We start from the raw sequence: 26,870 nt of genomic DNA on the forward strand, positions 1-26,870 counted from the left end.
AATGGGAAAAATAAGAATTATTCATTCTTAAAGAGAACCTAGAGCCTTGTGTCTCTGTCTCCCATTACTTTCCTTGCTAGTCCCTGTTGATGCCTAGCTGTGCTGGTCATGGCATAACTGCTTAACATTTAATATTTTTAAAGACCCTAAAATGTAATCATTAATCATATATATGATTATGTCAATGTCACTAAACATTTAGTGTTCTTCAGCATAAGAGATAAAGAATATAAACTTAAAATAATAAAAGTAAATGAAAACCTTATTTTTTGTTGTCATAATTCACATAAATTGATTAGAAATGTCAATGCTAACTCACCTAGCCCTTGAAAAATCCAGTACCAATTACAGCCTTATATTAACTAATTAAACTTACCCTCATCTTGTACTTGTTAAGAAATCCAGTGCTGGAGTTGGGGATTTAGCTCAGAGGTAGAGCACTTGCCTAGCAAGCACAAGGCCCTGGGTTTGGTCCCAGGGGGTTTGGGGGAAGAATGTAAAAGAAATTCAGTGCTTCCTACAATCTAGGGCAGTTCAAAATGAGACTAAAAATCTTTATTATGTCTGAAAGGAGAGGAGACAGGCAAGAGAGCATTTTTTTTCCCATAAAGATCTGTCAAATCAAAAACAAAACAAAACAAAAAAGTGTCTAGGAAGGCACTGTTTGGAGTTCCTCTCCATAGCCTCCCCTGAGCTCCCCAGTTCCTGTATTTACTGTTGATTGATTTCAGATGAAACACATAAAGTACAGTAATAGAAGAAAATGAAGAATGGACAGAGAGATTACAAAGAAAGTACACTCACAAAGAATGAACAATGGTACCACTGTGCCAAACCCATATTGAGGTAGAGTATAAACTGAAGTTTCGAGAACAGACAGACCATTTGGATTAACTCTAATGGGATGGGGCAATGGTATGGCTCTCTTCTGAGGGTTACACCATATAGCTCTGACTGGCCTGGGTATAACTATGTAGAACAAGTTTTTGCTTCCTGAGTTTCAGAATTGAAAGCATGTGCACTTTCACACATGGTTAAGCCTTTTGTTCTTTATCACAAGACCATGTGTTTGCCATTCAGGGCCAGGGATACATGATACTCAAATATGTATCACTGATTACGAATGCCCACTCTCTGTGACAGTGGGTGTTTTTTTCTTTGTTTCCACTCTCTGTGAGGGTGTTTCCTTCTTAATTTTCTCTCTGATTGGAGAGGAAGAGGAAGTAAGGGAGGAATGCAGGTAAGGGGAAGGAGGAAGATGAAGGGAGATCGAAAAAGAAGAAAACAAAAATCAAGAATAAAAGCAGTCACGCTTTAACAACCCTGCTACGTTTTCGTATTTTCATTCTTAAGGAAAAAGGATTGTGATACTTTTATATTAGCCATATAAGAGGTTTGGCGTCCAAGCTCATTATGCGGCAGGGGTCCATCCTCAAATACTTTCGACCTGGCTCATTTCTTACTAGCTACCTAGAAACTCCCCAGCAGGATAAAGTAAGAGGTCGCCTTGGCTGCTCTATTTCTTCAGGGTAAGAGGGGACTTTAACAAAGCCTTTAACACCACCAGCCCTTGAACGCCACCAGCCCCAGGGCCGCGTTCTAGAAACTGAGCAAGGCAAATCTCCCTACTTAGGAGTTCCTTCTTTAGAGACCGATATAACAGCCGCAGAAGCACAACCAGACCAGCCTGTTCTTCATTACGTCACGCACAGTTCCCAAGGCTCGGGTTTGAGTCTTCGAGTCTCCCCAAGAGATCATCATCGCCACCTCCCATTCTCGACTCTCATTGGCAGCTAGACCTGCTTGTTCCCGTGGTTGCCAGCAGCGACGCAGGCGGGCACAATTCTGGTCACTAAGATACTTAACTTCCGCTTCCGCTCGTCCTTCGGAAAAACATCTGATTCATCCGGCCAATGGTGAATGAGAAGTAGGCGGGACTTGGTTGGTTCAGACCAAACAGACGCGAGCTTGTGCGGCAATGGCGGCGGGACAGCCCCTGTAGCGCGGCTCGGGCGCCCCCACGTCCGCTTTGCGTCCTTTCCCCGCACCGCCCCTCCCGAGCCCGGATTCCGCCCGGAGCTCGCTGCTGCCTGATAGAAACGCCAGGGAGTCAAGATGGCAGCTGCCGACGGCGACGATTCGCTCTACCCCATTGCGGTGCTCATAGATGAACTGCGCAATGAGGACGTTCAGGTGCGGGGATCCTTCCGTTAGAGTGTGTGGGGGAGATCGGGGACGGGGATCTTCGCGGAATGTGGGAGCGATGGCTCAGGGTTCTCCGGGAGTGGCGGAAAGCAGCGGCGGCCAATCAGAATTCAGGTCTCATCTTTCTTGATGGCAAGGTTCGATGAGATGGCAGCCTTCATTGGGTGCCCAGCCAAGCGGAGGGCAAGCCTCGAGGGTCCCACCTGAGTGCGCGCGGCAGCCCCGGATCTGGGCCTGGGCGGCCCGAGATTGGGTGGCGGTCTTGCTGCCGCCTTCCAGTCGGTGATTGGCGGCCGACACAGAATGGCTCTCTGTAGGGAATCGGCGGGGGCGCGTGACCTGCTGAGTAGGGGAAGCCCTCAGGGGTCCTGGCGACCTGGGTGGAGTTACCATCGCTTTTAGTGTTTTTGTTTATTTTAACTGGAACGAGTGGGGATTGATAACTGGGACTTCTATCCGTTCTTCACGGACCTCCGCCTTGCATTTTGTGGTATCTCTCCTGAAGGAGGAAGGAGACTGTGAAAGTATGCTCTCCAGAGATTTAACCTAGCCTTATCTGGGATAGGTCACGTGTACACACCCACCTGTTCTCCAACTTTGTCCCAGGCCTGTCTGCCAAGCGAGTTGATAGTTCTGGTTCACGGGAAAAAAATGAGCCAGGACCCCTGAGTTTGCTTTGGTTTTGAAAAAGAGGTCAGACCTCAAGGCCGCATCCTTTCACCTGAGGATGACCTTGTGTGCACATTATTTCATCCCCCCTGGCTTCTGTTTTCTACAAATACCAGCTAATAATAGCCCTGGCTTCCCTGGGTGGCTGAGGAAAAGTAGTAAAATAAAACTGGCTGTTTGTAAAGGCTCTATAAATGTTAGCTATTATTTTGGGGGTGTGGCTATTGTGGCACTACGGCCTTCTACTTTTCCTTTTATATAGAATTGTTCATGCTGCACTTGGTCAATTTCCTGAGCCTGGCCTATCTAAGTTTTATGTATTTATGTCTGACTCTGGTTCCATTATCAGCCAGGCTGGATTTGTACTCCTGGGTCTTGCACTTTTTGCTAATTGATTCAGGCAGTCTGTATTTCTCTTCTATTAAGTGAGAATAATCTGGTTTTGAGCATACTGTATGAATTTATGTGTGTGTGCTCTGTAAACACATGCAAAGGATGAGGGATGTTGTTGGGGTCATAAAGGAGACCAGAACCTGGTATAGTGGTGCATGCTAGCAATCACAGCACTCTGGAGGCAAAAGCAGTGTCAAGGCTAGCCTAGTCTACATAGTGACACTGTATCAACAAAGAAAAAGGCTGGTTGCTATACAAAGGCTAGGTGTGAAACAGGCAAACAGAACTAAATCTGCATATTACCACATGTAAGAAACCAGATCTGTCAATGTTGAAATAGTGAATCAGCAAATGTTTGTTGGACATCAGAGTGTCTCTAGATGTTGACAGCTGGGAGCAAAAGGACAAAACTTGCCTTAAGGGATTTTAGTGAGTAGTGACAGATAAATAGGTATTATGTTGACTATGGAAAATATTAAGAAGAAAATAAGAAATATAGGGTACAATATTAAAGTAAGCATGGGAAAGTCTTGTAGAAATTTGAAATAGTACCTGCTTTTGGAAGGAGCCATTAGGTTCTGGGTAGAGTGTGTATACTAGACAGATGAGTAAGGAATTAAGCCAGTCAAGGGAAGCTCCTTTCAGGATGGAAAGTTTAAAAATTTGGAGAAGATAATTCCAGAAGGAGGGTATGTCTCTCTCTCTCTCTCTCTCTCTCTGTGTGTGTGTGTGTGTGTGTGTGTGTGTGTGTGTGTGTGTGTGTGTGTGTGTATGTATGCAATGGCTATAGTTATAGTTTTTTGCCTCCAAGGATGTTTAGTAATGTCTAGGGGATGGTTTGGTTGTCACAGCTGGAGATTGTTACTGCTTTTAGTAGGTTGAAGTCATGAATGCTGTTAAACATGATTGCAGTATATAAGACATCCTTCATAGGAAACAAAAAAAGTCCCTCTTTTAAAAAAAAAAATTTTTTTTAGTGCTAAGGTTGAAGGAAGCTGTTGGATGAAATGTTCACCCAGAGACAATAAGGAACTTGTTTAGCTAGGTCAGCTGGCCAGTTTTGTCAGAATTCTGTAACAAGTCACTATAAAGTAAATATAAAACAACATAAAGTTTTATTATGTGTTTCCAGAGATCAGAAGTCTGTCAGAGATCTTGCTGGGTGAAGGTGACCTCATGACAGCATAGCCTTGAAATAGGCAATAGGGCTACGCAGCTTTCTGCCACTTTACTCAAACATTCAGAGTGCCATCTTCCTGAAGAAAACAATGCACGTTGTGAACAAAATCAAAACTAGAGTGAGAGAACTGTCCACAAATGGACAGTTTTCCAGCAGCATCCTCACCTGTTAATATTGTTTTTCTAGAAGACCTCAGAGCCTTGTGGGAATAACCAACCCGAGCATACGGGGAACAATCTGTAGATGATACATGCTACTATGACTGGCATGAAGATTATGAATGGGATGGTAGTTTCTCCCTGATACCATCTACTGTCCTTAGGGCTGCTGCTTACTACTCACCAGTTGTCACCCTGGCCCATTATTTCCCACAGTGCAGCTAGGAGAGGAGCACAAGCATGTTAAAAAAAAAAAAAAAATTGAGGCAAGGATGTTGAAAAACTAGTTTACAAGTCATCAAAATATAGCCGTAGTACCATATCCATCTACAGCCAGCTTTTGCAAGTAAGGTTTTGCTGGAGTAAAAACCATGCCAGTAGCTTTACTAAATAAAACTTTGCAGGAATAAAAGCCATGTTAGTTTGTTTGCATAATGGTTCCTTCCCATTGAAACTGTTGTGCTGTGAGCACAACTTGAATGATTCAGAAACTGGCCTGTGATGCTAGGAACATTTACCAACAATTTAAAGAACTCAACAGTGCACTGAGCACCTGCAGGCTAACAACCAGCATCTAAGGATTGTTAGTATTTGGTATTTGCTATTTTTTTTCCTAACCTTTCTATAAATTTCTACACATTTTGTAGTTTTGAGTGAAAATAAGGTTTTTTTTTTTTTTTTTTTTTTTTTTTTTTTTTTTTTGGTGGTGGGGGGTTGTTTATAGTACTTAATGTTGAGATCTTTTTACTACCAAGATGAGAATTGGTGCCTCTTTGGTCCTTCCACTGCTCCAAAAGACAGGATGACATGGAATGAAAACTGTGTTATATACATGTTTGTTTTGAGTTAAGATATTGTTTGTAGCCCTGGCTGACCTGGAACACCTAATGCTCCTGCAATAGCCTCCCAGGCTTGTGCAGCTGTGCTTAGGTAGTTTTCATCGTAGCATTTTGTCAGATTCTCAGCATTGTCTGTGAGCCCATAGACCCCGTAAATCCCCTGATGTAAGAGCCATACTTTTCCAAGACAAAGTTCTCTTGTAGATGTCTTTCTAATTGTCTGGGACCTGAAAAGAAAACTTTAAAGAGAGAGTCCATTTCTCTTCCTACCTCTCCCTCAGCCTTCTCTCTTCTCTTTTTTTCTTCCACTAAGAGGGTTCCCCTGTGGGATAATCTGATCTCATTACATTCTTGACACAGTTATGGAACTAGCTACAATAAAAAAGCACCCTGTGGAGAGAAAGAGAAGACAGGGACATTGTCACAGTCATCTGTCAGTGCTATTCTAGCTAAGTGTCTCTTTTCTGAGCCTCGGTTTTGTGTAAGAGAGAGGCATGGTCACACATACATTGCTAGGGTAGAGACAATCAAGTGAGAACCTGGCATGCAAATACTTAAAGACAGACCAGTTGTCTGTGTTACCAAGACAGTGTTTGTATACAGCTGCTGTATTAAATCACCACAAATAGGGTGGGTTAAAACAGTCAATGCATCCTCTCAATGTAAACACCAAAAATCTGAAGTCAATTGGGTCCTCTGAGGTTCCAAGGGAGGTCTGCCCCACATTTCTCTCTTAACTTCAGGTAGCTGTTGGCAATTCTTTATGTTCTTTGCCTTGTGGATATGCCTCCCCTATCTCTACCTTCATTTTCACATGACCATGTGACTTCTGCAAATAGCCTTCTCCATTTCTGTTCCTATTAAAGATGCTCATAAGTCAACTCTGACTTGAGGATGGTTTTTCATCCTCGCCCTCACTACCAGCAAAGAGTAAGGATTGGTGTGTCCCCCACATGCAGTGGTTGAAAGAACAGACTACTTGTTTTTTCCTCTGTTCTCACATCACAATCAAGAAAGCTCCATGATCCTAAAATGTGTCCCTACTAACAAACAAGCATCTTCCACCAGCCAATGTTCTGTAACATGGAGAATGTGAGATCCCAGAGTTGATCCGTATGAATGTTCTGCAACCTTCAGATTCTAGTTGCAAGCCCTGGGTCTTGTGCTTCTTTACCAAGAATAAAATCAAGGTTTTATTCTTGACCACTGCAGCATGCATTCCCCTAAGGGTATACAACAGAAGTCATTCTGAAATGGTATTTATAGCTTACAATCAGGATACATCATTTATGACTACTATAGGAAAGCAAGGTATGGAGAAGATGGGGCTTTCTATGTGTGGGTTTTGGCAAGAGACATTCTGGCTGTTACTGTATATGTGAGGGGGAAGCTATAAGCCAGAAACAGTAAGCAAAAACATTACGTGGAAACTGAGTATATACCTTTATCGTGTAGGTCCACCCACTGAACTGGGGGAATTAGAACTGTTAATGCTAGTCTCGATTTTTGTTTTTAATGGCATATATTAATTATACATAATAGGGACTTCATTATGAAATTCTTCTGCATCTATGTGGTACATTTTGATCATGATCCTCTCTGTCACTGGTCACTCCTACTGATCCCTTTCTTCACACAGTCTTCCTTCTACTTACAGTCACCTTAATTCATGTTGCATATAGGAGCAGCAGTACGATGTAGGGGTTTGCTGTGATCATGCTATGTACTTCAAGTAGTTCTCAAACTCAAGGTTTTTTCTGTCCCAAACTTCTGAGTGCTCAGAGGACTGACCAGTGTACCACCAGTCAGAGCTGTTTTGTTCTTAAGGCAGTGTTAGATTGTTAGTTCTTGTTGTTACTGTAAACCACCAGTCCTGGATTGTTAGTTTGTTTCTTGAGACAGTTTCTCTTGTAGCTGACGCTGGCCTGTAACTTTGTATGGAATCAAGGATGACCTTGAATTTAGGATCTTTCTGCTCTCTTGCCACCACCTACCTCCAGTGTTCTCTGTAGTAATGGGACAATGGAGCAAAAAGGAAGGGTTAGGGGAACAAAGTTCAGTTTTAGTCTAAATTTGGAAAGACCCAGGAGAAGTTCTGTCTTCCAGTGCTAACATTGCTAATGTTAAATATTTCTTCTAGGAACACAGAATTGCTTAGTTGAATTTTACTATCTATTGTTGATCACTGAGCATCTTTATACACAGCAGCCAGTTTTCCAGGGTTGGTCCTAATGGTTTCAGGGCCATGGAACTCCTTTGTTTGCAAAATCCCTAACTTTCTCTCTCTCTTTGTTTGTTCTTTCATTAGCTTCGTCTCAATAGTATCAAGAAGCTCTCCACCATTGCCTTGGCCCTTGGGGTTGAACGGACCAGAAGTGAGCTCCTGCCCTTTCTTACAGGTAAGCATTGCTGGGGCCTAGATGCAGGGAGGACAGTTGGGTATTTCTTGCTAGTGAGCAAGATTCCTCACTGTAGGTAAATACTTTATAAGTATTTCCTATACATGGAGCAATACTCTACAGGAGCCTAAGTGTAATCCTCTAAGGGAATGATCTGGGATGACAGAGCAATAGAACCTAGCTTGAATCACAGCTTCCATTGTTAGTGTTGACCTTAGATAAATTTAGTAAATTATTTTGTTTATCTAGAATGAAGATAATCTTCTCCACTCTTTGTTGTTGATTTTAGGCATTAAAGAGCAATAATCATTAACTTTTATTACATAGTTGTTACATGCCAACTGTCCACTGGACTCCAGTTTTGTGCTACTGAGTTAGCTTGTAGAGTAGAATGGTGCCTATACTCTTAAACGTCCATCTCCAGTGCCATTCATCTCAGTCTCACAGCAACACCTACAAGCTGATCTGTACGTGAGGAAACTGAGGCATAGAAAGATGCAGTGATTAATTTCCATTGGATTTTTCTGTTTGGACATAACCAAGGGAGATTTTATATTCAGGGTCCATAGTCAGCAGGTTAGTTAATCATGTAGAATTGGGGTATGATTTCACATTTTTCCCCTCCTAATTTCCTGTGGTATGACTTTGGGCAAGATATTTCACATCTACCTGCTTCTGGGGGCTCATGGGTAAGACAAGCATGATTCTGTAACTTAAATGAAGATTAAGGCTCCTGTGGAGGTCGAGTAACAGAACCTCTGGAAGAACAGTCAGTGCTCTTAAACTCTGAGCCATCTTTCCAGCCCCTCAGCTAGTTTCTTGAGGGAAAGTCAACAAACTTAGTTTTCTAGAGACAAAAGCCCCAGACTGGACATGTTCAACAGCTGTGTTGTTGCTGTTCTTGAATCTGGAAGTGTGAAGTCGGGGTATCAATAGCCTTGGTCCTGGTTTCTTCTGAGGCTGCTCTTTTTGGCGCTATTATGGCAAGTCCAAGGTAGAGAATGCTAGAATGCTTTACATTCCACTGGAGGTCAGTGTTTCCTTCAGCAAAGGCAGGGAGGGGGTTGGGGGAAACACACACACACACACACACACACACACACACACACACCTACCTTTGAGTTTGGGCAGTATGCTTTGTTTCCCTGACATTTCATTCATTCACATTCCATTCTGGCTCTGGCAGGAGCTGGAGCACACCAAATCTAGTCTTGGGCACAGGTGATCAAAGGTAGAAAAGAATTTCCTGGTTGAAGACATAACTCCTGAAAGTGAGTTCCTGCATATTTAAAGTTTTACTGAACATCCTGTGTTGCATTTATCTATGTGGTCTTTGTCCCTGTTGAGAGGAACCCAAAATTGAGGTTACAGCAGTTGTGCTACTCAGTTACCATCCCACACCTAGCATGGGCCAGAAAAGGCAGATATGGTGTTTGGACTTATTCTGCTCACCAGGTAGATGATGATTAGGAATGGCAGGTTGGGAGATAGGGGTGCTGACAGTGAGGAAGCTGAGTGGTTTTGCTTATTGGAAGCTTGGGTTACTGGTTCGGCTTGAGTTTTTAATGGGCTTGGTCTTTGACCCACAGATACCATCTATGATGAAGATGAGGTCCTCTTGGCTTTGGCTGAACAGCTGGGAACCTTCACCACTTTGGTGGGAGGACCCGAGTATGTGCACTGTCTGCTGGTGAGTGAAAGCTGCGAAGTTTCTTAATCCTCTTTTCTGCCTTGGGGTTAGAATGGTGGTCCAAGAAGCAGAGGATTTAGGAAGGCTGGATGTGACCTCAGAATGGATTACCTTTGGATGTAACTTTCACTCAAGTCAGTAGTGTCATTTAATCTATAGTCGCCATCCATTCTGCAAACTTAACCACACTAGGACCCTGTGGCATTCCACCCATAGGATTTTGAGTTTGGGTCGGGCCAGGTTCTATTATTTACTGGTATGACTTTAAGAGTACTATAGTAAGTATTCACAATTAGATTTTGTGGTTGTCATGGTTGTGTAAGATATGTTATCTACCAGTTTGGGTTGCAAGGTTCACTTGATGGCTGAACCACCTAGAGTACCAGTAGGTTAAGCCATCTCTCATCAGGGACTCTTAGCTAGTAATCATGCATTGTCAAGATTGTTTGCTTGATTGCACCAGGCTATACCATACCTTGCCGTACTGCACCGTACCATACCATACTATACCAAACCATCTGTGTATCTCTGTTGAGTGACAGCTAGAAACACCAACAGAATCCGATCCTGACAGGACCTGCTAGGTACGGAAGGATAACCAAGTGATCTTTTAGATCTTGGCTGTTAGCAGCTTAGGCAAATTGCATAACCTATATACTTCCAATTCCTGCTCTTTGATTAATGAGGATAGTATCAAAACTGTTTTACAAGACTCACATAGAAGGAGTTTTGATCAAAAAAAGGTGAGCAATACAGTATCTGAAACCTAGGTCATGGGTATTAGAGCCGCATCATTAGTGTTTATTGTATATTGAGAGCCACACACACACATGGGCCTCTTAAGAGATCCTTGTAGGAAGCTTGTTATCACAAGCATGGGGCTGGGGAGATAAGAGGAGTCTCCCTCCAGTCAGGCCATGAGGTAGGGTTCCACAACTGAAACAGTAAGAAAAACACTGGTCTCTAACCTTCTGTTCTCATCACAGCCACCTCTTGAGTCACTGGCCACAGTGGAAGAGACAGTAGTGCGAGACAAGGCGGTAGAATCCTTGCGGGCCATCTCTCATGAGCACTCACCTTCCGATCTAGAGGCTCACTTTGTGCCTCTGGTGAAGCGGCTGGCGGGTGGAGACTGGTTCACCTCCCGTACCTCAGCCTGTGGTCTCTTCTCAGTTTGCTACCCCCGAGTATCCAGTGCCGTGAAGGCAGAACTTCGACAGTGAGTTCTCATTCCCATCACTTTACCTAAACCCTCCTCTAAGCCTAATGTCCTTGATGTCTCCCTACTCCCTCCCTGCTCCTAGCTCTCTTCAAAGAGGCTTGTCCTTCACAGTGATCATTGGACACCATACCTCAGCATCGAATTTTCCTTTTCTTCCTTCATGGAAATTTATTCCTACCATTAGTTATACCTGTGGGCTTGGAGCAGAATACAATACAACAAATAGTATCTAGTGTTATCTCCAGCCTGCCCCAGGTTTAGACCCCTCATTTGATAACTGCCTTGTTGTTCAGACCTAATAAGCCAAAGTTTCTGAGTTGTCACTTCATACAACTGGGTTAAAGCCACATATATATATATATATGCACGTGCTGTATGTCTCCATTAGTTCTTAGGAGGCAATTGCTCCTGAAATGGTAGACGAGTCATTTGCATTTTAAACAGTTGTTAGTACTGTGTTGTACTCTTTGACTGAGACCTCAAGTCAGCTTTGTGGGGACTTGCTACTGCCATTGGTCAATTTATAGAGCTGAGAAGACAAAGAGGTCATGAATTGTACAAAGTCACCATTGTCAGCACCAGAATTTACTGCAGACCCAGCAGTGCTCTGTGCTGTGCTGTTCTGTGCTGTGCTATACTGTGACACCAGCTGGTAGGGCTTTCCAGGATTCCAACTCTGGGCCTCCATCCAATTCCAGGTACTTCCGGAACCTGTGCTCAGATGATACCCCCATGGTGCGGCGGGCCGCTGCCTCCAAGCTGGGGGAGTTTGCCAAGGTACTGGAGCTGGACAATGTCAAGAGTGAGATCATTCCCATGTTCTCTAACCTGGCCTCTGACGAGCAGGTAAGCCAGTCACCAACTCTCACCATGCCCTTGCTAGCTGAGGAAGGAATGCACCCTTAAGGCTCAGTGGGCCTCTGCTTCCCTGCCCCTCCCTGTGTTTTCCCAGGACTCGGTGCGGCTGCTGGCAGTAGAGGCATGCGTGAATATCGCCCAGCTTCTGCCCCAGGAGGACCTGGAGGCCTTAGTGATGCCCACCTTGCGACAGGCTGCTGAGGACAAGTCTTGGCGTGTCCGCTACATGGTGGCAGACAAATTCACAGAGGTAAGTTGGCATAGTTCCACAGATGGGAACACTGAAGCTTTCTGAGGGGAGGAGGGAGCAACATATAGGAGATGACATGCTTTATTTTTTAGGACAGCAGTCCGTCCTGAGTCTTAATGGGCAACCGAATCATCTCCCAGAGCCAGTCCTTGTGGGTGATTTGAATCAAAGTGCTGTAATGAGAATGATTTTGAAGCCAAGTTTCAATTCCATGAAAGCATTTTTCCTGAACTCACAACTTCCCTAAGAAAGACACAGCCCCAGTAATAGTTGTCATCAACCACATGTTAGTCAGATCAGGGACAAGTGCTCTTTGTGCCAAGATCCAAATTTTCTTAGCCAAGAGCATGTTGGTTTGTTGTTGTTTTTCCCCTTGTTAATACTGAGAGTTGAACCCAGTTCTTAACCCATGTTAGGCAAGTGCTCTACTGTTGTTGCAATATTCGCAGGTCCATAGTTATGTCCTTTTGTTTGTTTGTTTGTTTGTTATTAGCACTACCTTTGGTAGAGGTTCTGGAGTCAGTTATGTGTACACATTCCTGGCCTTGAAGGAGCAGGCTAAAAGTCAGCCTCACTAGAAAGTGCTGATGGGAGCTAGAGAGATGGCTTAGCGGTTAAGAGCACTGACTGCTCTTCCAGAGGTCCTGAGTTCATTCTCAGCAATGGTGGCTCACAACCTACTGTAATGCAGTCACATGCCCTCTTCTTAAATAAATCTTTTAAAAAATATTAGTTCTAATGGAGTATGTTATGTCTTGTTCTGTGTGCTTGATGGCATTGCAATTGAGTGGCAGTTAGATAAGAAATATGTCAGAACAAAAAGACAAGCCCGTGCAGAGTATGTAGGAGATAAGAGACAGAGTAAAGCAGGAGCATTCATGGCCTGATGCTGAGATTAAGTGAGCAAAGGGGCAGGAATGATGGACAAGAGCTCCTCATTGTGATGGTTAGTTTTCTGGGGTCTGCTAGAAGACTCATCCCTAAGGATTGTATTCCTGGGTCTAGTAAAGTAGTTTGAGACCTGGCCATGTAGAAGTATGTGTACCTGGGAGGCGTAGTACCAAGTAAAGGCAAGTCAGGCTTCTGATCTGCAAGGGAAGCAGGCTTAATTCTTTGAGTAGTAGAGAGTCATCCTGCTCCCAACTGTTCTTCCAGCAACCTAGTTGAAGCTGTCTGTTCTAGATCCTTTTCCTACATCCTTGTTACTGGCATGTGTTTCCTTCTTCACTGTTTTTAATCATTTTAATCATTTTACTTTTGAAAATTATACCAACCAGTTTAGTAAACTGTTAAGTATGTTTACATATTTTCATGTTAGTGAAAGCAGGAACCACTTAACAGTGTTTAGGGAATGGGAAATTCAACCTCAAAGAACCTGAACAATAAATGTAAAACATACTGTGGAGGATGTCCTGTAACCATCGTTCTATTTCTGAAGATGTCATCAGAGAGGTGACAACTTCACTGATTGGTCATGTCTTTATGCTGGGACTATGTCCCTTGTGCTGTGTCCTAACCTCATTCTAGTGCTTTCTTCTCCATTTTTGCCTCTTTAGCCCTGAGTGGCTGCCACACTCTTCAGTTCTGCTCCTCTTCTCTTTGTGTACAGCTCCAGAAAGCAGTTGGGCCTGAGATCACTAAGACAGATCTGGTGCCTGCCTTCCAGAACCTGATGAAAGACTGTGAGGCCGAGGTGAGGGCCGCAGCCTCCCACAAGGTCAAAGGTTGGTGCTGGCAACCAGAACACAACTAGTTGGGTGGCTTTCTAAGAGGCACAAATGGGCTCAGAGCATCAAGTCTCACCAGCACCTTCCTGTCCCTGCCCACAGAGTTCTGTGAAAATCTCTCAGCTGACTGCCGGGAGAATGTGATCATGACCCAGATCTTGCCCTGCATCAAGGTAATAGAGTAGTGTTTGATGGTAGGATTTGAGACTGCTAGAGATGGGTGAAGACTTTGTTTTAGGTACAGTCTGATCCAAGCCAGGTTTTCAGTCCTTTTGGGATGTAGTAACTGAGCTGTAGACAAAATCTGAGGGTTGCTGCTGACCCTAAGGTCTAAGGGATGTATTTGCTGCTCCAAGACCAGAGTCCCCTTATGAACAGAGTTTTTGGAGAATGAGGCAGTGACCCTGGGTTGGGGTTCACATAACAAACAATCCCTGTTGAGAATAAATCCAGTGCAGCCCTGTGATGCCCCACATATGTGAAAAGCAGAAGACTGTGGTCTTCTTGGGCCATCGGGGCTACTATCTATGTGACCAGTTGCAATTAAAGGGGATTTCTGACCTTTGTTACCTCCTTCATTCTTTTCTGAAGGAACTCGTGTCTGATGCCAACCAACATGTCAAGTCAGCACTGGCTTCAGTCATCATGGGCCTCTCTCCCATTCTGGGCAAAGACAATACCATCGAACACCTCTTGCCCCTGTTCTTGGCTCAGCTGAAGGATGAGGTAAGAGTGGCAGAAAGGTTTGCAGAATCAATCAATTATCCAAGAGTATAAAATTTTGGCATCACACTCCACACTCCCTGCTTTGCTGAGTAGATGACAGGCATTCATGTCTGCTTGTTCATTCATTCTTCTCAGACATTGCTTCAAGTTCCCTTAATTTTGCACTCATCTGTCTCCTGAGTATTTAGGACATGAACAAAGACCAAGACAGTGGTGATCTTTAAGGACTTACAAATGTGCCAGTAGAGAGGAACAGAGAGATAAAGTGTTCCATAATTCCACTCAGAAATTGTAGGTACTGGGAGAGGTGGGCCACGGTTTAAAGCTTTAGGTGACATAGAGACTAGAATACAGTAACATCTAGTCAGTTATGATTATTCCTCTCACATCATTCCAGCTGGCCCTATTGTGACAGATTAGCCTTGCTGGCCTGGCTTTCTTGGTCTGATGCCACAGCTGTAATTTGTCTCCTGGCCCACTGAAGGTCCCATTGAAATAGCTCTAGCTTGTGTCTTCTACATGCTCTGTTGGCCATAGCCAGTCTGGTCACCATACTTGCTTGTGCAAGTGGCTTTAGACTATGGAGAATGAAAGAAGTCACTGGTAAGAGTTTAGAGAATTGGATTTGAACCTGTAGGCAAGTGCTGCAGCTGCAAGAGATCTTTCTGTTAGGAAAGTATAGCCAGTGGTAGGGAGAGAGAAGAGAGATGGCCAGAGGTCCTGGGAAGCCAGACTAGTGTGATGCTGTCCACTGACAGTCTTTAATGGAGCTTGTTGGTAGATTACACAGTGGCTAATTCTGTGATGGTGAATGCAGATTTGTCCCCTTTCCCAGACTGGGTCAAAGATGCTTCATAGGCTGTTTGTACTCAAGAAGTCTTTCTTAAAAATGGTGTGTGAAGTCAGTTGAAAGGTTTTAACATTGATAGCTCTGGATTTAGTTTCTAGCACCACAAGAAAAAAATAAGGCTCTTGGGTCTGCATTTTCAGTTTTCCGGAGAAGTTTCTCTTCATAGCCAATGTGCGGCTGCTCCACATGTCTGTTCCCATAGATGTCCCTGCCCTATGGAATGAGTGTGAATGGATACATTGGAGTTCATAATACCTCTAGTCAGAGATTTGTCACATGCATCTCAAGGTACAGAGTTCCATGTCAGTGGGAAGAAATGAGTGATAGAGAATAAACACAGCATATTCATTCCTTTGTGTTCCAGAAACTGGATACTTCTTTCAGTTTATCCAGTGGTTCCCATTTCCCCTTGCATAGCCTCCGCTACCCTGAGTGAGACTAGGTGGATATTTTGTGTTAAGGGACAATAGCCAGAAAGGAGCTCTTGGCTGTTCCTCTCACCCTTCTTAGGTCGCTGTATATAGTATCTTCTCTCAACCTTCCTGTTTTCTTTCCAAGTGTCCTGAGGTGCGGCTGAACATCATTTCCAACCTGGATTGTGTGAATGAAGTGATTGGCATCCGGCAGCTCTCGCAGTCCTTGCTTCCTGCCATCGTGGAACTCGCTGAAGATGCCAAGTGGCGAGTGCGGCTGGCCATCATTGAATACATGCCTCTGCTGGCTGGACAGCTCGTGAGTGAGGACCCAGGTTTTGCTGTCCCTGAAGTGATAAGAGAGCAGGGTCCAGTCATAACCCCAGTACCGGGCACTGTTGCTGTAACAAGGGACTTGGAGCTGCCCTTTGTAGGCAGTGACAGCTGCCCATGGAGGAAGGACTCTACTCTGGAACTAGGTTCTTAGCAGATAAATGGGGTTCAGTCAGAGCAAGAACACGACTAGCATCTCAAATGGGGTTGAGAATTGCATGATTATTTGGGACCCCACCCTCTTTTCCATCCTTCCTCTCAAGCCCTTACCAATCATTTTTCCCTGCAGGGTGTGGAATTTTTTGATGAGAAACTTAACTCTTTGTGTATGGCCTGGCTAGTGGATCATGGTAAGTTTCCCCACCAACACAGCAGGTTAGGTTAGCCCCAGAGACAGACAGATGAGCTAGGACATTCTCCTGCTGTCAGTGCTTGCATATTGTTGTTAAGAAACCATAGAGGAGTGTAGGTTGGGGTTGTGGGTAGATGCAGAAGACCTGAGTTTGAATCCTTTACTTTGTCTGCTGAACCATACCAAGTCTCTTCCCATCTTTTAGCTTTATACTCATTCCAAAACATGAAGATTTCTTGCCATGGCCTCTCAGCCCTTGTGAAACATGTTTCTTGTTTTTTATTACGTGGTTAAAAAGTTTAAAAAGTTACTGATTTTTATCTACAAGGCAGTTTTAATTAGTATGCATTAAATAGCTTGGCATGTGATCAGTCATTCTGAATAAGGAGCCAAATGGTGCCTGCCTCTGTGGGTAGCCAGAAGGGGTATATGAGAAAGAGAAACTGAGTAAAACACAGCAAGTGCTATTTTCTGGTTTTGCTTAATTTGCTGATTGTGTGTAACTGTTAACGCCTTCCTGGTCAGTCCTTCACATTGAATCACCTCCCTTGCTCTGTCCCCATTGCAGTCTATGCTATCCGTGAGGCTGCCACCAGCAACCTTAAGAAGCTAGTGGAGAAGTTCGGGAAGGAGTGGGCCCATGCCACTATCATCCCCAAGGTCTTAGCCATGTCTGGAGACCCTAACTACCTGCACCGAATGACTACACTCTTCTGCATCAATGTGAGCACCCCAATCGCCTGTAGGTCCTGGGGGATAGGAGTGCTACTGATACGAAGATGGAGGAAGGCCCTTGTCTATCCAGGTGTTTGGCTTGGGAGTAGAAACATGACTTGGTGTTAGGGATGAGTCTCTGAGGGCTGTAGGCCAACACTTGAATCAGCACTATTTGATCAGGCCTCTACAGGGCCAAGATTACCTGGTGAGAGATCCAAAATTGGGAGGGTTTTGTGTGAGAGGAGCAGCTGCATTTTCTGTGCACCTCTGCTGGTTGGAAAGAAGAACACACGTGTTTATGTCACACATCACAGAACCTAACCAGTTAGTACTTTGGTTTTCTCATCTTTTGAGATTTATGTCAGTGCTCAAGAGGCTGTGAAGAATAATGTAATAATCGAGGGCATAAAACAGTTCTGATTCTGTGTCAGAATATACTTACTACTTATTTTTAGTAGCATTTTACTTCCTTGTTAATACTGTTTAGTGACATGTAAATCCTACCCATGCTAGAAGCTAAAGGATGGATTAGAAACAATTTTAAGTAAAGATTTTTCTCATTTCCTCACCTACAATTTTGAGACTCCTACATGAAGGAGGCGTTTCAGGGGTTAGGAATCCATGCCTTTCAAATGGTGAGGATGATAGCAGTTCAGATATAAAGTCTGAAAGATCCCTAGTGAAGACTATGTTAGGAATTGAACTTTAACAAGGTTAACTCCCAGAATGATGCTTCTAGACCCAGGTCCTTCCATGCAGCTCCTGGGTCCAGGTAGCCTATTCAGAAGAAGATGCATGTGGACTTAACAGTGAGCCTTTCATAATCATACTTCTGCCATTCACTGGTCTTCAGGTGTTGTCTGAGGTCTGTGGGCAGGATATTACCACGAAGCACATGCTGCCCACAGTTCTTCGTATGGCTGGGGACCCAGTCGCCAATGTCCGCTTCAATGTGGCCAAGTCACTACAGAAGATAGGACCCATTCTTGATAACAGGTAAGGTCTGGGGGTTGTTCTAAACATCTTAGATTTTGAAGATGGAGCCCGGGGTATGATTTCTTCAGATTTTGTAACCCTTACTGGTTCTTTCCTCTCCGCAAAGTCTGTCTTCTCTGTTTTAGAATAAGAATCCATTTCCCTAGAGTAGAGTGAAAAAAAGAAGATGGTGATAGATAAGAAAGAAATTACTAGAAAATGAAATTAGCCAATTTTTATATAGTGTTTTTTATCTATGTAGAGAAAGCTGTACGTATGTTGAAAATTCATAACAAAATATACATGTAATGTAATATACTTAACAATTATAATGAAACTATTAAACACTGCCCCAGAAAGTTTTGGGAAACATGTACAGTCTTCAGGCCCTGAACGTATATTTAATATGAGACCATTATATATCAGCAGAGCTTTAGTAGGAACTAGCCTGGGAATGCAGAGTGCTTGGCTATCCCATGCATTCTAAAGAACAGAGCTGTGCAGCTCAAGTTTCCCTGACACATAATTAAGAAACAGCATGGTGGGGTTGGGGATTTAACTCAGTGGTAGAGCGCTTGCCTAATAAGCACAAGGCCCTGAGTTCACTCCTTGGCTCCAGAACAGAAAAGGAAAAAAAAAAAAGGAAAGAAACAGCATGGTGCTGGGACAGGATATTCATGTCTCTCTTGAACATTTTCTAGAGCACACAAAGCACTCTGCTGTATGGAACTGTAGGTACCATTGTAGTTTGATGGACAAGTGTTTGTCTTCTAAAAATGACTGGATCAGTTGGATGCCCACATAAACCCAAACAGAATTTCTGTCTCTGCATAAAGAAATTAAGTTTTTGAGCTAGAACCAGGATGAATAAATTGAAACACATAGAAAAATGTAGAAGAATGTCTTCGTGTCTTGGGTTGGGCATAGACCTGCTAAGATGTGAAAGGAAGATTGATATGATGGCTTTCATGTAAATGGAAAGCTGTAGGAGAAGGCTAACCTCAGCAGTATGGAGATGTTTCTGTGTAAAGAACTCCTCTAGTATCGTATATATAGGTAGATAAAGAATTTCCTGATGCACATGGGAAGAAGACATAGAAGAAAGTACAGCATGTGACATTCAGTGGGGAGTATGGGAAGCTGAGAAATGCAAGTAGGGGAAAGAGAGGGGAGGGAGGTAGTCAAAATAGTGTATGTGAAAATATGAGAATGAGGTAACCTGCACTCTTGTTAATTTAAAAGTAGTCTCTTCACGTATTTGTGAGCATGTGGTAAGGTGCATCTGACTAGGTGCTCAGTAGTATAAGCTGATAGGACAGCACAGGTTATAGCTAAAATACTCTGCTGAGCATCATGCTAGTGGGAACTTTGGTAAAGTTCATTAGCCTGAACTGCTAATGGCTTAGAAGGCTGAACAGTTTAACTGGAAGGATGCAGTTAGCTAGATGTAGACTCTTGAGCCAGTCCTTAGACAGACGAGTACTCAGTATTGCTCCTTCCTTCACCCCCTGAAAATGTGATTGCCTTATGTATAATAGTCATAACAGAATCCGCCAAATCTGGTAGAGTACGTTGTGGCTTATTTGGAGGATAGAACACTCAGTAATAGATGAGATGCCTGTTTTAAACACTAGCATTGATATTTTTGATGATGTCTTGGTACCATATTGAGGGAGAAGCTAGGCCCAGGAAAATGAGCCTTTTAGTAGTTTAAATGAGTTTAAAGTAGTTAATATGGGGCTGGAGAGATAATGGTTCAGTGTTCAAGAGTACTAGCTACTCTTGAGAGGACCTGGACTCACCTCACAGCATGTGTACTTAAGATCACACGTGCCATTAATTCTAGTTTCAGGGCAACTATAACTGGCCTCTGAAGACATACACATGGTGCCCATGAGTTCAGATGTGTGTGCATACATATACACAGTGGGGGATGGAGGGAGAGAAGGAGCGGGAAGGGGGAGAGAGAAAGAAAAAAATGAATGAATGAATGAGAATATTCAGGGGGGGGAAGTACATAGCTTGCGATTACATACAGTTTTTTTATATATGTATATAGACCTGCTTCCCAGAAACTAAAACCAAGCAAGCAAACAACAAAAGCCAAACAGCTCTAGAAATGGTAGAAATGAGGGCAGTGGTTATATGGAAGATAGAGGAGCTGTCTGCCAACATTTGATGTCTATGTGTCTCATCGTTGCTCTATAGCCCTTCTCTCTGAGATCTGCCTCTGTTACTTAGAAGATAGGCAGATTCCTCCTTGTCTGCTTACATAAAGAGTATATGCCACTTCTAGGCCCCGTAAAACCAAGAAGCCTTTGATCTAATTGCCATACCCATTTATTGGCCCTGTCTTCTCGTTTGTCCGAGCAAGAATCTAAAAGTGGTGTATCTTTGCATTCATACTTGGCATACAATACCTCAGTAAACATAGATTCAGTCGCTAAAGTAATCTGTTTGCTTAGCTTCGGAACGTGTGGGCTCTGCTTTCCTGAAGTGCTTGTATCCTGTGCTGGCCCAAGAGCTTTCCTTATTTAACTGTTGGATTCCAAGCCTAGGGATCAGATTTTTCATGTGTATGCTTGTGTGTGTCCTTGTTCTATCCTCTGCCTTATGATGTGGTGTGTTTCTGCCTTGATACTTAGCTACACGGGGACCCTCTTCCTACCTGTGGACACACACATACACCCGAGGCAAGACTAACTTAGCTCACTATTCCTCTCACTTTTCCTCTCACTTTACAGCACCCTGCAAAGTGAAGTCAAGCCTATCCTAGAGAAGCTGACCCAGGACCAGGATGTGGATGTCAAGTACTTTGCCCAGGAGGCTCTGACTGGTAAGAGCCTGAGAGTATAGAGCCTCTGACAGAAGGGTGGATTACACAGAGTTAGGGCTCCTGGGAATGGGGCAGTACTTAGGAGTGTGGTTGCAGAATGTGGTGTGGTTCTGAGGCCTATTGTTCTTGTTTCCCCAGTTCTCTCTCTTGCCTGATGCTGGAAGAAGAAGCATTGCCGGCCTCTGGTGTCCACCCTCCAACCCCCACAGTTACCTCCCTTAGGGAGGTGGTGGGAGCAAATGACTGTCGCTCCCGTGCATGGTCTGACCCCAGGCCCCTCCCTCAGCACGGTTTGGTTTCTCCTCTCTGTAGCCTGGGAAGACTTCTCTGTCCACCTCCTGCGGGGCTGGGGCAGTACAAGTTGGGGCAGGACAGCAGCCTGAAAAGAAGGTCTGGTTGTTCCTGCCCATATTGGGAGAGATGGGAGCATCCTAGGTCACTGGCTTTTGCTGCTGTAATGGGGACCCCCCTCCCCCATCTACTTACAAGCACCCTTTCCTAACCCCAACCATGTTTTTTTGTGTGTGTCAATTGTGCCATTTTTATTTTATTCCTTTCCCTACTCTTTACACAGAATAAAAATGTAGAAATACTTGGTCCTCTAGTCTAAGTAATCAGAATGGAGGAAAGACCACTGCCTGTGGATTGTTCTCTGTTTTCTCTGAGGAGACCTTCTTGTAGTTATTACTCCTATCCCAAGGGTGAAGACTTGGGTCCAGCAAGAGTGCAGCAGGAGACATAGTGTCCAGAGACTGCTTAGGGCAGAGTTTCAGGTTTTCCAGCACCAGCAGAGCAGAGTTCTCAGGTTTGTGCAGCATAAACTGGGATAGCACCTGTGAGTGTGAAACTCCCTATTTGCTGTACAGTCACTTTGACTAGTGGATCCGTGTGTACCTTTGCAGGCCAAACTTGCCTAAAAGATTTTGTGAGGCCCCTGTGAAGAGTCTCAGGACACAGCTCACCAGTGCTTTATAGAAGTCTGTATGGAGACAGAACCATTTATCTTCAATATCTTCCCTGCCTTTATTTTTAATATTGATTTTTACAAGTTTTTTTTCCCCCAATAACATTTCTGTGTAGCCATGTGTATGCAGGTAGCCCCAAAGGCCAACATAGGGTATCCGTTACCATGGAGCTGGAATAGCACTTGTGAGCTTTCTAATGTGGAAGTTGGGAACCAAACTCTAGCCCTCTGAAAGAGCAACAACCACTCTTTTTTTTTTTTTTTTTTTTTTTTTTTAATTAAAGGGTTATTTTATTTCTTGGAAATTGAATTGCAGCAATTTTCATATTTTCCTGAGTAGATTTTCTTTTTATGAATAACTCTCCGTTCAATCAATTATTTGTATAATTAGTGGTATCTTAACTCTGTTGCTGTGGTCATTGGAGAGTTTAGACATTTTGTTAACACCAGGAAGAATAACATTTAAGGTAGACTCTTAAGGACATTTATTTCACATTAGGCTGTAATACATAATCGTACATAACAGTATATATTATGTATGTATATACTGTACATAGTATAATAATATATAATATATCTTATATAATAGTATATACTGACCTCAGTCACCTTGATTTTTTTTTTCATCTTTATTAACTTGGGTATTTCTTATTTACATTTCAATTGTTATTCCCTTTCCCGGTTGGCCCGGCAACAACCACTTTTAACCACTGAGTCTTCTTTCCAGCTCCTGCTCGCCCTTTAATATGGAAGTGCTAGTTTTCAGCTGACTACATAACTTCTTTAGTTCGTGGCATTTTCTACTGGAACATCTGGTAGTGTTACTAAATTCTGACCAAAATGATACAGAGAGAAATAGTATACACAATGTAGCACAAGAGAGCCTTGATCCTCCTCCTTTGCTTTGGAATATATTCCAGATGGCTGGAGTAGGGGCAGCCATCTCAGGCCAGGAAAGTCTTAATGTAACCCAGGCAGGGCAGAAGAATAAGACAGCCTTAGCCACTCATATTGAACAGCCAGCCTTTACTGGACTCTGAAACTATTCAGTGACTGGAGTCCTCTTGAAGGTCATCCCAATTCTTACCAAAGGTTTGGTACCAAGGACCAGTCTCAGCTAGGAAAGGGGTTCTGAGAGAAGGAGTGTTTGACAGCAGTGAAACAAATGACTTGAAGTCAAATCGTGGGTCCAAGCTGGTGGCCTGTGTTCTGCTAAGATAGCTTTCTAGACTTCTCTGTTCTGCTCTGCTCTAGTCAGCTTCTTCTTGCTGTTCTAAAACTCTGGTTGAGACAGCTAGCTTTTTGCTTGAGACAACTCTTTTCTAGTAAAAATTCTAAAAGCTCTCTGGATAGCCCATGGGTTTTCCTGTCCAAAGTTAGATCTTCAACCAAGTCAGAAATCCTGTTAGAGGAATTCTAAAAGTAATTCTTGAGTTTTCCGATCAAAATCAGAACCCCACCCCCAAATATCTAAAAGAGTTTTGTTCTTCAAACATCCTTCTCTGAATAGCTGCTGGAAAGAAAATATTCTAAGAGAGTTGTGTCAGCCTTCTAATTTTTGGGTCGAAATTTTGTTAGAAAATATTCTAAAAGGGGTATAAAAAGTTCTAAAAAGATCTGTGTTCTCCATAGATTTTCCAACCAAAATCAGAAATCCTGTTTAAAAATTTTCTTGAAGAGATGTTTTTGCTCTCCAAAGATCTCCAGACAGCTCAGCTCTTGCTAGGAAATAAAAAAATTCTAAGAAACTATTACTTTCTGCTAGCTTATCATGTAGACCAAAAACCCATTTTTTAAATTTACATATAAATTCAGTTATTTATTCCACATTCTTTCTTGACCATCCCACAGCATTTCATGACCTTAGTCCCTTGACTCTTAGGAAAAAGATCGACTATATTTTTTTTCCTATTTTTTTAACATTGCAAAAAAAAATTCAGAGATCTGCCTGTCTTTGCAAATTTAGCTGGGTGGCACCTTGTCCTGAGATTATCTTTTCGACTGTGCCGGGACCTAAATTTAAATTAGCTTTGTCCCATGCTGACCCTGAACTCAGCAATCTGCCTGTATTTGTAAGTATAAGCAACAAGGAAAAACTTAGCTGGGTAGGATCTTGCCTTTTGATTACCACTCCCTAAATCTTTATTTCTTTCATTTGGTGTCCTTCTGGACAAGCTGGCTCATAGTGCAGGTGCCTCTGTTCCTTTATATCTGAGAAGCCCCTTATACAATTTATATTTCCTTATAATTTTGCATAGTTGAAAAATTATATATTTTATAACTTGTGTTTCCTGAGTTCTTTTCCATAGCTTTATGAACTATCCTGAACGTCCCAGTGTTTACCATTTTGCTGAGACATTAGCTACACCTTTGCCTCTCAGACTCAGGCTGTCTCTGATTATCACAGAGTCGTTAACATTAATAGGACATTGCTTGGAGGAACATGCAAATATGTACATTATTATACAAACGAACCTCATGCCCACAGCAGCCATTGAGACTTTTGGAGGTCCACACCTGCTGGCCTTGCCCTAGGGGCAGGAACCATGTCATTCTGTTCCTACCAAGGCTGTGTTGGACTCTGCATGTAGAAGGCCAAAAGGCACTGAAAAAGGAACAGGGGACTTTGAGATACATTGCCTACCAAGGACAGTGTCATGGAAAGTAACATGAGATAAGTGTCTCAGCTGAAACACTGACAGGAACAGTATGTCATTGCGTGACTCATTTTCATCAGTTCTGCCCTCATGTTCCTTTTAGGGATCTATTGTAAAGCAGACCAATTATATCCTCGAACAGTGTAGCATGCACCAGAATGGGTGAGAACTGGGCATCCAGTCTGGTATTAATCCAGTCCTTACCCTTCTACAGACTATTCTAGAGAACTTGGGATCGTCTCAATAGTTAGCACTTCTGCAGGCTTGTTAGATGTGCAGGAGTGCTAGCTCTAGTCCATTCCTTAGTCTCCGAGTCCTAACTCTTACAGCATCTCCAGGGACCTCTTAGGTAACATGAGGCTCTGCCTTAAGAACCCTCATCCAGTTTTCCTTTTTTGGTATTGTCTTTAATGGCAGGGGACATGAGGCTCAAAGATGAAGTGTCCACTTGGGTAGACACATAGACATGGCTACGGGATTGGGTGGTGTTACCATGGTGATCAAACCTGAATTTATGTGGGACTGAAACTCAGGATGGGCCGGACGAGGAGGTCACCTTGGCCAAGAAATGAAGATTATGAAATGCTTAGTAGAGGATTGCAGGTTTAGGCCTAATACTCAGAGGTGGCAGAATCAGCAGCCTCCATGTCCTTATGAGATACCCATCAGTGAAGGTACTGTTAGATATAGGTGAAACTTCACTTGTTCAGAAAGTCAGGCCTTCTGTGGGAGTTGAACTTTGTTCTGTGGCACCTTCATCCTGGATCTGGTTCAGAGAACAGATAGAATGTAGAGCTCAACCATCCCACCTTGTCCTGTAGGCCTGTCCTCACATCTGCATAGGTTATCCTTTGGTCAATTTCATAGCACCATTCATAGTACACACCCACAGATTTTATCTTCTTTCTGGATCTGGCCAGTATCTTTTTCTATTCAACCTTTCAACAGCTTTGACTCAAACCTAGATGTAGGGTTCAGAAGTAGCACTAAGTTCAAAGTATTTTCAGCTCCCACAAAACATCTGCCTCTGATATATGAGCTTCAGGTGGCACTGGGGAGAATTTCCATTGCTCCGTTGGATGAAGACCACAAGGTGGGACATGCTCACATACAAGGACAGTATTCTGCCTCCCTTTATCAAGATGGAAGAAGACATCAGGTTCCTCTGTCCCAAATCGCAGCAGGACAGAAAACTACCTCCAGGCCTTGCATGTCCTCCAGTAGGGCAGGGTGTATACCTTGGCAGAATGTACCACTCTGGTGTGACTCCTCAGTCAGATAAGGTCCAGGTCAATTTATGTCTGGAAGTTTAGCTGGGGGATGAGGGATTTTTCTCCCTTGTTAACTTCTCCCCACTCTACTCCAGTGTCTCTTCCACTTTCTCATGAGGCACCCTATGGTTCTATCACAGACATAAGCACATTAATTTGAGATCCTTTTGCTCTGTGTTGAAGCTTCAAGCCATGTACCATCTCCATCTAGTCTTTGCCAGTAGGGTACGCAGGTGGATCTGAATTCAGTCAAGGCTACATAGTAAGACCCTGTCTCAAAAAAATTGTCATCCCCTCTGTTCTGAGTGGGTCTGCTTGGGAAGTGTAATACATCTCACCTGCATCTTTCAGGCCTGTCATATTTCTATTGCCCTGTTTTCTAATGTTCATAACAAAATATTTATAATGAAGTAGAGGACCTAGATCAAGTATAGGTAAAACTATGTACCTGTGGTATTTTTCTTTAACCTGTGTCTTTCAGGTAGTAGTGGATTGATGTGGATGGCATGAAAAATCCTCAGAAAGCAGATGCTTCCAAAAGAGTCACCCTTGCCCTGTCTGTGGAGATAGAAAAGCAGTTTGTAAACAAAGTCACGGAAATAAAACTTGAATTCAAAGGCTGCCAATGTCTGGGGTACCCATTTACATAAGAGTGTGAAAAAGTTAACTAATTAAATTCATCAATGTCAGATCTGTGGGCTTCAGCCTACACACTATACAGTAAAAAGATGATAAAAGGAGAAAGGAATTTCCAAGAACTTCAAGTAGTTTGTAAAAAAAAACCATTCCCACAATCACCTCATTGGCCACCATCTTGGCATTTTTCTACACTCTGAACATGAGATTGAATGGGAGAGCTAAAGCATTATTTCAAGCACCAATTACCTGAAGCACAGTGTTTTCTGGCCACAAATATTCTCAGTTGGTATATTTCTGTTTATTCTTTTACTAAGAAGTTTCTGGAAATTGCAATGTAAGTTTGGGTAGCACTTATGCACACATCCTCTATAGATGAATCATACTTTTTCATTCTTCATGATGTTTATACCTTAATTATAAGGATGAGAAAAACTATAAAAGTAATGAGAGATTAAGTATAAAGTTCAGCTTTTTTAAGACAGCCATGCATTTGAAACTGGTTGAGATTTACAACAAGAACAGTCACCAGCCTCCCTGACAAAGTGGG

At 43.1% G+C, this 26,870-nt stretch overlaps 1 protein-coding gene and 1 pseudogene across 1 annotated transcript; one reads left to right on the plus strand and one right to left on the minus strand.

Moving 5' to 3' along the window:
• The first annotated feature begins 2,114 nt into the window (after window positions 1-2,114).
• On the plus strand, window positions 2,115-21,384 carry Ppp2r1a (protein phosphatase 2 scaffold subunit A alpha). The gene is given in 15 exon segments (NM_057140.1): window positions 2,115-2,193; window positions 7,753-7,843; window positions 9,433-9,533; window positions 10,520-10,752; window positions 11,454-11,601; window positions 11,708-11,863; window positions 13,473-13,587; window positions 13,693-13,763; window positions 14,182-14,316; window positions 15,725-15,898; window positions 16,202-16,262; window positions 16,833-16,987; window positions 17,835-17,977; window positions 20,701-20,792; window positions 20,931-21,384. Coding segments are annotated over 15 exon segments (1,770 nt in total). The 5' UTR covers window position 2,115; the 3' UTR covers window positions 20,948-21,384.
• Vom1r-ps17 (vomeronasal 1 receptor pseudogene 17) lies at window positions 25,970-26,497 on the minus strand (annotated as a pseudogene).

Source organism: Rattus norvegicus, chromosome 1, assembly GCF_021556685.1.
Source record: "Rattus norvegicus strain SHRSP/BbbUtx chromosome 1, alternate assembly SHRSP_T2T, whole genome shotgun sequence".
NCBI lineage: Eukaryota > Metazoa > Chordata > Mammalia > Rodentia > Muridae > Rattus > Rattus norvegicus.